This window comes from Aulonocara stuartgranti (assembly GCF_965226115.1).
Source record: "Aulonocara stuartgranti genome assembly, chromosome: 19".
Lineage (NCBI taxonomy): Eukaryota > Metazoa > Chordata > Actinopteri > Cichliformes > Cichlidae > Aulonocara > Aulonocara stuartgranti.
The window spans coordinates 27,582,524-27,595,524 of NC_138955.1; the positions used below are offsets into that span (position 1 = coordinate 27,582,524).

Consider the following 13,001-nt stretch of genomic DNA (forward strand, 5'->3'; position numbering starts at 1 on the left):
AGAGGCGAGGCTGCCGGACACTGGCGCCACCGGGCCCTCTGACCATAATAATAATAATAATGGATTGCATTTATATAGCGCTTTTCGAGAACCTCAAAGCGCTTTACAATTCCACTATTCATTCACTCTCACATTCACACACTGGTGGAGGCAGCTACAGTTGTAGCCACAGCTGCCCTGGGGCAGACTGACAGAAGCGAGGCTGCCATATCGCGCCATCGGCCCCTCTGGCCAACACCAGTAGGCAAGTAGGGTAAAGTGCAGATTAGCTGCATTGCCAGACTATTCTGTTACAACAGTTTTAAATTATGTGGACAGTGGCAGTAAGATGGCCCGGCCACATCCAGACTGTGCTCTTTTTTAGTTTTTTATTTTATTTATTGTTTTGTTGCATATTCTAAAGTCAGCTTCTCTCAGTGCATTGCTGTGCTAACATGGCACAAAACACTTTAACATTCCACTCGCAAAATGCACATTTTCAGATTTTTAATTTCAATTTCCAGATTTTTAATTTTAATTTCCAGATTTTTAATTTCAATTTACTTCTTGTTTATAATGTCTGCACAGGTTAGGACACATTTCATTGTGTTTTCTACTTGTATGACTATGCATGTGACAAATAAAGAACCTTGAAGAAAAACAGTATTAATCTCCTGTGATGCCAGGGTCCCATAGTATGTTTTCTCTCGTCATATTTTGGCCCTCCCCTTCAAGCTTGGCAAGACCTCTATGGGAGATGATATACACAGATCTCATTCCTGCTCCAGACATTCCTCTCAAGGAGCCCATCTGATAAAAGATTTACAAAGAAACTAAGATCTGTTTGAACTCTGCCAGGCCTGGAACAGGTATAAAGCTAATAACATCATGCCCGCCCATTAAACCACAGCTAATAGGTCTGTCTACATCTCAAATAAGTCAGCAGCCATGGCTTCCGTATTGAGGAGGTTTTTCATTTGTACTGGATTAAACTGTGGAAGCAGCTCATCTTTACGGACTGTGATTGGTCACTGGCAGTATTGATAGGGTGGGGCTAGGTTTCACAGTGGGTTCACCCGAAACCTTGGCTGATTGTGACCAACACCTGTTTTCACACCTTAGCTCGTGTGATTAGGTAGAAGATCAATAGGCCCTATTGGAGACACTCCCATAGGGTTTAAACTCTGGGACTCTCCACCAGTTGCTCTTGGAACTGAAGAAGCTTCTCGGATGAAATGTCTTAAAGGAAAGACTATATTCTTGTTTTAGGTTTTAAGGAGTTTCCCCACTCAAAACCACCAGATAGTTGCAGCACATAATACCCAGTTGGTCATCAGAATCAGAGTACTTTAATGATCTCTGAGGAAATTATTTTTGTTTGAATCAGGTGTGTTGGAGCAGGGATTGGGATTACTTTCTGAGAGCACTGAGTGATGGGATGTGTAATCAATCAAATTATCCACTAAAATGAGCACAAGAACATTTCACAGGAGGATAAAATTTGACTGGACAAAAGCAAAACATGATGTGAAAAAGTGTTTGAACACTTTCTGATTTTCTGAAAATGTTTCAGATCATCAAACAAATTTAAATATTAGACAAAAATAAAAACAAGTAAGCACTAAATGCAGTTTCTAAATGAAATAGTTTATTATTAGAAGAAGAAAAATCCAAACCTGCATGGCCCTGTGTGAAAAGTGATTGCCCCCCTAAACCTGATCAAGCATTTTTGATAACTGGCAACAAGTCTTTTATAGCTTTGGAGGGATTTTGGCCCACTCATCTTTGCTGAATTGTTGTAATTCAGCAACACTGGAGGGTTTCCAGACGTGAACCATCTTTTTAAGGTCATACCACATCATCTCAAATGGATTTAGGTCAGGACTTTGGCCATTCGGAGGTGGACTCGCTGGTGTGTTTTGTATCATTGTCTTGCTGCAGATCCCAAGTGCATTTCAGTGCACATTCTCCTTCAGGTTGTTTTGGTAGACAGCAGAATTCATGGGTCCATTTACCAAAGGAAATCTTCAAGGTCATGAGGAAGCAAAACAGCCCCAGACCATCACACTACCACCAACATATTTTACTGTTGACACGATGTTCCTTTTCTGAAATGCTGTATTAGTTTTATGACAGATGCAACAGGACACACACTTTCCTTTGTTTTCTTTTGTCAAGTTGGTCAATTAAATCATCATTTAAAAACTGCATTTTTTATTTACTCGGGTTATCATTTTCTAATATTAAAATGTGTTGGATACCACAAGGAAAACAGGAAGGGCGCAAAAAATGTTAGATACTTATGTGGTACATGTATTTTGACTTTTGTTGCCATGATGCTAGGTCTCTCTTGGAAAGGAGATTTTTAACCTGGATAAATGAAGGACTAATAAAGAAACAAACTTTTATGATACACTTACAATTCAATGTTCACCATTATAACAATCATCATTTTACATGTTATTATTCACTTAAAAGTAACACAAAATGTAGCTGAAGCTGGTAGGAATATTGTTTGTTTTGCAGATTTCAATGTGAAAATATTTTTGACCTGACTGAGAAAAGTTAGTGGAGTCTTGAAACCAGACATTCAAAGCACATGCAGTTTGAAAATGAAATGTTCTTCTACTCTGGGTAAAGACTTCAGCCTTGCTGTTAATCTTGCTTGTCAGAAATAACCACCGCCTCATATCATTTTACAAAAGCACCTGTGAGCTGCAGGCAGGCTGTGGAGATTTCATACAACGATGCTGCTGATAGCTCAAAGTCTGCCTGGCAACAGGACTGTTTTGACTGAAGCTTTCATCCCATGAGGCCCTGAGATGCAAAACAAACCTACTCAAAGTGAATGAACAAGAACTAATAAGTCAAAAGCTAAAAAAAGAAAAGAAAAGTGAAGTCCAGGAAATTGATTTTCCATCAGAAATAATTTAAAAGACCTGATCTGATGACTTTGACAAGAGGAGTGGTCATTTTTACATTTTATACGCTACCTCTCTGCCCTTCTGTTTTTCTATCTGAACCGGCATGAGTTTGAGAAAATGTTCATCTTTGCTCCAGTTACCTTCCTCCCTTCGCCCTTCTCATTTTACAAGGTGCATGCTGGGAGTTAACCAAACAGAATTCCTGACTATTGCTGTCTGGTCTGCTAGTATACCGACACACAGTTCTGCTCTTTTGTTACCTAGATGATTCTGGACTCTGCTTTCCCCATGACAATAACCACAGCCACAGAGATGATAAATGAGACTGACATTAATTGAAAACAGAAATTATGATGACAGAAATTCTGGATTCTGTGATTTTGCAATTTTGCCCTGTTGCTAAAGGCCCATTGCTACAACAAACCTTTTACCTTTTATTACTGATCCCCTCCATGTTTATATTCTTGAACTTTGAGTATCTAATACTTCAAACTCATCTTTATTGACCCTTTGTGCAGCCTTTAAATTCACACATCATAAACAAGCTGCTTATTTTCCTTTAAACCACCTTTCTTCTGATTATTTCCGCCTCACAAACAAAAGATTGAAACATCAGGGCTCACAGTCAGAGGTGTGTGTCTGAGACGGTCATACTACATCTGCTTTTAGTGTCATTCAATTCAATTTTATTTATACAGTGCCAAATCACAACAGCAGTCACCTCAAGGTGCTTTATATTGCAAGGTAGACCCCACAATAATACATTAACAGAAAAGCCCAACAATCATATAACCCTCTATGAGCAAGTGCTGCGGTGATAGTGGGAAGGAAAAACTCCCTTTTAACATGAAACCTCCAGCAGAACCAGGCTCAGGGAGGGGTCGGCCAAATGCTGGGACAGGTTGGGATTGAGTAGATGAAGACAGGACAAAAACATGCTATGCAAGAGAGACAGGAATATATAATAGCATATAATTAATGCAGAGAGGTGTATGAACACATACTGAGTGAAAAAGGTGACTAAAGAAGAAGATCAATGCATCATGGGAATCCCCCAGCAGCACCTATTGCAGCATAACTAAGGGAGGATTGAGGGTCACCTGATTCAGCCCTAACTATATGCTTTAGCAAAAAGGAAAATAAAAAGTGAAAGTAGAGATAGTGTCTGTCTCCTGAATCTAAATTGAAAGATGGTTCAACAGAAGAGGGGCCTGAAAACTGAAGGCTCTCCCTCCCATTCTACTTTTAAATACTCTAGGAACAACAACTAAGCCTGCAGTGCGAGAGCGAAGTGCTCTAATGGACTGATATGGTACTACAAGGTCATTAAGATAAGATGGGGCCTGATTATTTAAGACCTTGTATGTGAGGAGCAGGATTTTGAATTCTGGATTTAACAGAAGGGAAGCCAATACAGGAGAAATATGTTCTCTCTTTCTAGTCCCTGTCAGGACTCTTGCTGCAGCCTTTTGAATTAACTGAAGGCTTTTCAGGGAGTTTTTAGGACTTCCTGATAATAATGAATTACAGTAGTAGTAGTTGTAGTAGTCCAGCCTAGAAGTAATAAATGCATGAACTAGTTTTTCAGCATCACTCTGACACAGGATATTTCTAATTTTTCTAAAATTGAAGAAAGTGGTCCTACGTATTTGTTTAATATGTACATTGAAGGACATGTCCTGGTCAAAAATGACTCCAAGGTTCCTCACAGCGTTACTGGAGGCCAAGGTAATGCCATCCAGAGTAAGAATCTGGTTAGATACCATATTTCTCAGATTTTCAGGGCCGAGTACAATAACCTCAGTTTTAACTAATACATCAAAACTGAAGAGTGCAAGCATTAGTCCTGTTTTATACTTAACAGAACTATCTTCCAGCACCCATTTATATCTTAGCATATACACTAAAAGTTCTTATTTATTATATTTAATTATATCGGATGGAAAAGTCCAAAACACGAGTGTAGACAGAGGTCAAATAAAATTTAATGAAAGTTACACCAAGCTTGTTACACCAGACAAGCAGCCGGGGATGGCTCCATAAGGGGTGGGTTAGCTAAGCCAGTCTCCTCGGTGCTGTCCAACTCCATGTGTTGTCCATAGCCGGGCACAGTGACAGTGGTTTACTCCATGATGCAGTTAACTCAGATACAAAGTCTGGGAACATGGGAAGGCAATTTTTGGTCGTTCTGGGCTCCAGTGGGAGGAAAAATCCTGCAACCCATGACAGCTTCTGAGCTGACAGAAGAGAGGGCCAGTCCTCAGCTGTACGGTGAAACAGCATGGAGGCTGATGATGGGCTGACGATGGGTTCTCCTCCTCATCCTCCAACCAAGTACAGATCTCCAGACCAATGTCCAGCACGTCATTGTCTTTCCACATGGTTCTGACTTATCTTCGGTTAACCCATGAACATATCACATGTGGTCAGCTAATTAGCTGGGATTCTCCTCGTCTTCGGACTCGGATGAAGCCAAGGCCCCAGACTCAGAGAGGAGAGTGTCATGCCATGCGACAGCTGTTCGTCTCAGCACTTTCTCCATAAACATCACCTGCCTTTTCGGAGCTGGCGACAAAATGCACAAGCTTTGGGCTCCGTCAACGCTCTGCTAGCATGTAGAATCCTCAGGTAGACATGCTTGTCTTGCAAAGAGAAATCCATTACAAAACGCAAAGCAAAACACTGCACAAGAAAACTAAAAATTAGCGCTCCACTGGCAGTTAAGCTAACTTCAAGTTTGTAGGTAGCTAGCCCAACTCAGCAGATAAGTTTTCAGGTAAGGAGTGTAAGAACTGAAGGATGACTGTGGATGCTATGATATCCCATACTTATGTGTTACACTGAGTGAATCGACTGAAAAGGAACCCTGTGGAACTCCATAATTAACCTCAGGGTGTGAAGAAGACTCTCCATTTACATGAACAAATTGCAGTCTAGATGGATATGATTTAAAACACTGAACCGCAGTACCATTAATACCTAGCCTACAGCATGCTCTAATCGCTCTAATAGAATATTATGGTCAACAGTATTAAACCCTGCACTGAAGTCTAGCAGGACAAACACAGACATGAGTCCACTGTCAGAGGCCATAAGATCATTTGTAACCGTCACTAAAGCTGTTTCTGTGCTGTAATGAGCTCTGAAACCTGATTGAAAATCTTCAAGCCATTCCTCTGCAGATGATCTGTCAACTGTTTGACAACTACTCTTTCAAGAATTTTTGAGATAAAAGGAAGGTTGGAGATTGGCTCGGCTGCCGGGGGAGAGCTAACGGGGTCTAGCTTCGCCTGCACCAGCTACAAGGGCCTGCCTATTTTTTTGATGTGCACACACCAATTCAGTGATCCTGGCGTCCAGAGCTGCAAATGGGCTACATTTATTACATTAATCATGCTGCTAGTGAGTCAGTTATGAGCTAAGCTAAGCTAGCGAATTCCTAAAGACACAGGGAGTGAATGAACAAAGAGTGCTTTGGATGAAGCACTTGGAGATTACACTTAGTAAGTTATCTTGCTTAAATTAGCTATACAGATAAACTACACAAAGCCACTTTGTGTTGTAACAGGAAGTGATACTCTGCAGAGAGAGAGAATGATGGCACCGCCCTACTGGATTTAGGAAAGGTCAATGGTTGTGGTTGTTCATATCCAGTGATGGGAATAACGGCGTAACAAGTAACGGCGTTACTAACGGCGTTACTTTTTTCAGTAACGAGTAATCTAACTAATTACTATTCCTATGGTTACAATGCCGTTACCGTTACTAACAAGAAAATGCGGTGCGGTCGCGTTACTATTTTTCAACAAACAAACGGTTGAAGCTATCTTCAGCTTACCGCTTCTTATATCAGTTGCACGGAAGTAGCTGTCTACGTAAGTAATCCGGGCGCTACAGCTTTAAGCAGCTAAGTGCTCCCGCGGACGGCAATCATTTTCTGGCAGACGATCACTTTTTGGCATAACACCTGGGGCTAAGGGGGCAAAACAATTGCATGTGTGCTGCTGTTTGACTGAGGAAGAATAAAGTAGTCGTGGTAAGCCAATCACATGACCACTTCAAGATGACAAAGCAACAAGGTGACATATACCAGTCATGATAAACAGTATATACACCTGTTTTTTCCTGAATTTAAGGACAGCGCTAGGAACCACTCTCTGCTTATGACAAAAAAAAATTAAAAAACAAAACAAAAACAGCCCTTTCGTGTTGGTGGAAAAAATGCACCATGTCGGCCAATCAAAAAAAAAAAAAAGATATGGCAACATGACATTTGGTTGTTTAGGAAGACGGGGAAGTTTTAGGTGTGACGGCGAGAGAGAGAGAGAGAGAGAGAGAGAGAGAGAGAGAGAAAGACAACAGAAAAAGAGAGAGAGCGAGTTTTGAGAAGTGAGAGATTTGTGACGTTTAAGGTGTTTGGAGTGTGTAGTTAATGTGTTGTCTTGTGTAGTTAGTGTGTAGTGTTGTGGATAGTTTTGTGTTGTGTCAGAACAATGAGGCGACTGCTGAATGAAAACAGGATGAGTGATACACCTGCTGCTGTCAGACATGCAGGTATCAGGCTGTGATGTTCTTCTTTATAGTGGACAGAAATTATTTTTTTGGAGTGGCACAAATAATTTGTGTGGCATCTTATTGAATGCAGAACAGCTGATTGTTATATAAATAGTTTGAAATGGTTATTTAAAAAAAAAAAAAGGTAAACAGCTGCAAATAACTTTGTTTGCAAAACTTGTACATAGGATTTTAAAATTGACAATTTATATTTGCATTTAAAGTTATGAAATATGATTCAATAAACATGTTTGTGGTTGTTACAGTAAAAAATATAACCTTTTTTACTTGTTATGTTTTTTTTAATGTTTTGTGTCTGATTTTATATCAATTGAGTTAATACAGTGCCAGACTAGAGTCAAGCTCAACAGGGTCTTCTTTCCCCGCTGATTTTGCCAAGCCCGTTTCCTTGGCTCTGGTTTCGCTAGATAGCAGCTAGGGATAGTGGGAATCTCGTTCATCCATTCATGCGTGTCTCTAATTAGATGATGAGGCATTTGGCTACCTTAAGAGAGTCATAGTTACTCCCGCCACTGGGCAGAAATCACATCGCGTCAACACCCACCGTGGGCCTTCGCAATGCTTTGTTTTAAACAAAAAACCTGAACACAAGGAGACTGAGATTGGAGGTACATGAAGAATGACAGCATAGAGGAACACAGGGAGACAACACAGAAGGACCAGCAACAAGCAAAAGGAAACACAGGGCTTATATATACACACAGGAGCAATCGAAGAATGGGAGACAGGAGGGAAACACAGCTGGGAGAAATCAGGGCTAATGAGACTAGGGACGCAAAACCAGACACACTCACATAAGACATTGACCTTCAAAGTAAAACAGGAAACATAACACAGCAACGTGAACCTAACACAGAGACACAAAAAAGGCAATACACTAAACACAGGGAAGGCATACAAACAAAACCCAAGATAGAAATCAGGAGACAATAAAGAACCTAGGGAGCAAGAAATATAGAAACCAAACCACAGAAACACCAAGTCAAAGAATACAACATACAAAACCAAAACCAGGGTCACTGGTCAGGTACCCTGACAGGACAGCATATTGCCCTGTAACACGGAGCCTGCTAACTGAAAGCAGCTAATCATTCCAGCTAGCTCTAAAGTTACCTTAGCTTTGCTTTCAGTATTTCTTTCATTGGTCTTTGGTTAAAATGAAAACTGGTTCTTATATTCCACTTAAGGGTATCAAGAGGTTAAAGACTTAATAGTAAAGAATCCAATTTAGTTCATTTCTTAAAAATATTGGTATTACTCCAATGAAACCCCCAGTGTTTGACATAATGTGCTGTACCCAGCAGCTTTGATTCTTTTGTGAGTGCCAGTATGTCAGCCAGCATTTGCTGTCTTTAATATTACACTAGACACAATCCCGTGATGAGGATTCTTGTTCTGGCTTACTATAAACAGAGTACTGTACAGTTTTTAAATTAAATAAAAATAACTACAGATAAGAGTTAAACCAGGTTGTAGTGCGAATCGATTGATTAAATTATTGCAGTTACAGCGCAGATATAAACATCTATGTTTGTTGGGAGCAGTGTTGATTGTACAGTCTGACAGCTGCTGGGAGGAAGGACCTACGGAAACACTCCTTCATGCATCGAGGACGCAGCAGTCTGTCACTGAAGGAGCTCTGCAATTCAGCAACATTTACATGCATGGGGTGAGAGACTCTGTCCATCAGAGATGTTATTTTGGCCAGAGTCCTTCTGTCTCCCACCACCTGCACTGGGTCCAGGGTGCATCCCAGAACAGAGCTGGCCTTCCTGCTGAGTTTATCCAACCTCTTCTTCTCAGCTGTCGATAAACTGCTGCTCCAACATACAACACTGTAAAAAATGACAGATGCCACCACAGAGTCATAGAAGGTCTTTGAAAGCGCTCCCTGTACTCCAAATGACCTCAGCCGCCTCAGCAGGTAGAGTCTGCTCTGACCCTTCCTGTAAAGAGCATCAGTGTTGTGGCTCCAGTCCAGTTTATTATTCAGGTGAACACCCAGGTACCTATAAGAGTCCACTATCTCAATGTCCACTCCCCCTAGATGTTCACCGGTGTCAGTGTGGTGGGTCTGCGTCTCCGGAAGTCCACCACCAACTCCTTGGTTTTCCCGGCATTGATCAGCAGGTGGTTCTGCTGACACCAGTCTACAAAGTCCAGAGTCCACTGTCTGTACTCTGAGTCGTCCTCACCTGTGATGAGGCCGACTATGGCAGAGTCGTCAGAGAACTTCTGTAGGTGGCAGCGTGGGGGGCCCGGCCCTGGCGCAGGGTGCCGCCAGTGCATCAAGCCACCTGGGGGGCTCTTCAACTGGTGGGGGAGGTTGTTACATCTTGCAGGAGCTCTCCTCTCTTCAGGAACTCACTCTGCAGGAGGGGAAGATACAGGAGAGATGGAGGAAGATCTCAGCCTGGGCGTCTATTGTCTTGTGTAGTCTGGAAGATGAGTGGATGACAGGGTGGGTGCAGTTTTCTCTGAGGTGGGGTCAGGTGGGCTGTCCCGGGCTCTGTGGGGCCGGGCGGCGCTGCTGTTCTGGGCCCCGGTCCGGATGGGCCTGGCCCCCTTTCCCTGGCGGGTTGCGGAGTATGGGGGTGCTTACTGGGGTCAGTGGGGGAGCTGGCCAGCACAGTTTCCGTGTGGGGCCTCCGTACTGCAGACCAGTGTATCAGAGACACAGCCCTGTGACCTCACATAATGTGGATGTTCTGTGAGGCAGTCCAGCATCCACTGGGACATGTGGTGGTCCACTCCCGATAGCCCCAGCTTGTCTCTCAGAAGTCATGGCTGGATGGTGTTGAAAGCACTGGAGAAATCAAAGAACATGATCCTCACAGTGCTTCCAGGCTTCTCCAGGTGAGTCAGAGCTCGGTAGATGATGGCGTCCTCCACCCCAATGCCTGGCTGGTAAGCAAACTGTAGCGCATCCAATGAAGACCTCACCAGGGGGCGCAGATGGTTTAGAACCAACCTCTCGAGGGTCTTCATCAGGTGTGATGTCAGGGCTACCGGCCTGTAGCTGCTGAGGTCCTTGGGATGGGAGGTCTTTGGTACCGGTACCACACAGGAGGTCTTCCACAGCTGTGGTACTTTCCCCAGTGACAGGCTCAGGTTGAACTGATATCCTAGGATGCCACACAGTTCATCTGTGCAGCATCTCAGGAGCCAGGAGCTGATGCCATCTGGACCTGCAGTTTTCCTCACCTTGATCTTGCGAAGCTCGTTCCTCACTTGAAGTGCTGAGATAGAAAGAGTGGATTTTGGGGGAGGGGGGTGTATGTTGGAGTCCACAGAAGCCGGGGGTGGGTGTAATGACTGGGAGCTGGGAGGTGGGAAGCTGAGAGGTGTGAAGTCCTGAGATGAAGGAGATTGCAGCAGGGGGGACGATGCTGTGGGAGGGGTGGGTGGTTGATCAAACCTATTAAAATATTTATTTAGGTCATTCACCCACCCCAAGTCTCCTGCAGCCTGGGGGGTTGGTATTTGTCCTGAGGTCAAAGGAGCATGCAAAGAAAAGCGTCTGGACTTCTTTAAGTTACTTGAAGACGTTTCACCTCTCATCCAAACCCCTCTGATGTTGTCCTGTTGCTGCTCTTCCATCTTCCTCCTGTAGTTTTCCTTCCCTTGCCTTATCCATTTCAGCTTCTTCTGGACAACTCTCAGCTCCTGTTTGTCTCCAGATCTAAAGACTCTCTTCTTCTCTTTGAGGAGAGCCTTAATTTCAGGATTTATCCATGGCTTGTTGTTAGAAAAACAACGTACCTTTTTGATGGGCACGGTGTTGTGCACACAGAAGTTCATGTAATCCGTAATGCAGTCTGTGATGCTGTTGAGGTCATCCTCCAGGGGGCTCCAGAGGTTGTTCCACACAGTAGAACGGAAACAGTCCCTCAGGGCCTCTTCAGTCTCTGCCGACCATTTCCTTACTGTGCGTTTCACAACTGGTTCTCTGTGTACTAGAGGTTTATACACACCTCCTTGGTGTTGGTATACAATAAGTCCAATGTTTTATTGTCTCTGGTGTAGCAGGTGGCATACTGGGTGAAGGTGGGGAGAGTGGAGGACAGGGAGGTATAAACTAGTGATGGGACGTTCTGTATCGAGGCTTCGGAGCGTGTGTCGAGTAATGGAGGGGGCGTTTCCGCGAAGCGCGTATCGAGGCTTGCTTCATTTATGGGAGGAGCTGAAAATGATGACGTCCGAAGCCTCGCTGCCCGGCTGTACCACGTGACTGGTTCATGAAGTGGTTCGAACTTTGCCGCGAGATATGACAGCGATATAAACCCCTCAGACTTCATTCAAAAATGTGGGTGTTTGATGGAGAGTTGCGGTTAGTGAGAGTTTGGAGACCGTTTGGAGGTTTATGAGAGTGAGGAGAGAAAGTCAGGAGAGAATGGAGCCAGCTAAGAAGAGGAGGATGTCCTCCCCTGTGTGGGAACATTTTGATCTTATTCCTCCCAACAAGGTATGTAAATTTCTACAGAAGATGTATTTTCATGATACTGATGGTGCAATACAATTTATGTTGAGCTGTCTTGACTTTTGTACAAGGTGAAGTGTTTTCTATGTGCCAGGGAGCTGGGATATAACAACAACACCTCATCCATGCTTAGGCACTACAGAGCTTTGCATGAGAATAAGGGGGACACCGATTGTGGAGCAAGACCAGGTGAGCCATCAAATGCCATGATAATATAGCATGCAGTAATGTTACTAAATGATATAACAATATTATACAACTGTTATAAGTTACGTATGTGATATTTATATTTGTGCTTTATCTTTATTGTCTTTCCTCAGGAGAACAATCTCAAATAGATGAAGACCTGGTCAGCATGGTGATTGAGGACTCCCAGCCATTTAGCATTGTGGAGGACAAAGGATTCAAAAGATTTGTTAAATCATTAAATCCTAGCTATGTTCTCCCCACTAAAAAGGTCATAAAAGCAGTGAAAATTTAGTTTTTACAGAATAAAATGTGAACAGGCAGGACTGAGGCTCAAAGCCTCAGTGTGTAGCTGTCCATACCTCAACGTTACAAAAGCACAACCACTGTCCACACCCCAACCACACCTCACCTCACAGTAAATGATCATTTCCATTTCAAGCATTTCCAAATAATCATTTCCCATACTGCCACTATAAATATCACAGTATACTGCCATCACTACAATATACATGTTTTACACACTCCTTTTGTTGTTGACATTTACAGGCTGTGTGCAAAATGCCACACTCTTCAAATTCATGCCAGCTATTATTTTTACGTCCAGTAGGTGTCCTGCTAGAGCAAATGAAGCTTCATGAAGCTTCGCGTTGGGGTGAACCAATTGGATGAAAAGCTTCAGTGCTTCATGGGGCTTCATCTGCCCATCACTAGTATAAACTCTCGCGGTAGATAGTACGGTCTCATGCTAACCACTAGCAGCTCAATGTCCTTGTTGGGAAGCATTTAAGTAACAAAGTGTTGCAGGTTACCTTTGTGGTGGCCATCTTGTTTTCCCAGTAAAGAGGAAGCCTGCC

General features: G+C 43.0%; 1 protein-coding gene across 1 annotated transcript; it reads left to right on the top strand.

The window, feature by feature from the left end:
• Positions 1 to 11,555: 11,555 nt before the first annotated feature.
• On the top strand, positions 11,556 to 12,859 carry LOC309695506 (uncharacterized protein). Its single transcript, XM_082516199.1, has 3 exons — positions 11,556 to 11,943; positions 12,030 to 12,147; positions 12,279 to 12,859. The coding sequence occupies exons 1-3, from the start codon at positions 11,842 to 11,844 to the stop codon at positions 12,437 to 12,439; spliced, it is 381 nt and encodes a 126-aa protein (XP_082372325.1). The 5' UTR covers positions 11,556 to 11,841; the 3' UTR covers positions 12,440 to 12,859.
• The last annotated feature ends 142 nt before the right edge of the window (positions 12,860 to 13,001 follow it).

Bases quoted from the DNA above. Each gene is read 5' to 3' on its own strand.
- LOC309695506 (XM_082516199.1), top strand. From the start codon at position 11,842: ATGAGAGTGAGGAGAGAAAGTCAGGAGAGAATGGAGCCAGCTAAGAAG. The intron at 11,944-12,029 runs GTATGTAAATTT...CTTTTGTACAAG, and splicing joins ATCTTATTCCTCCCAACAAG to GTGAAGTGTTTTCTATGTGC. The intron at 12,148-12,278 runs GTGAGCCATCAA...GTCTTTCCTCAG, and splicing joins CGATTGTGGAGCAAGACCAG to GAGAACAATCTCAAATAGAT.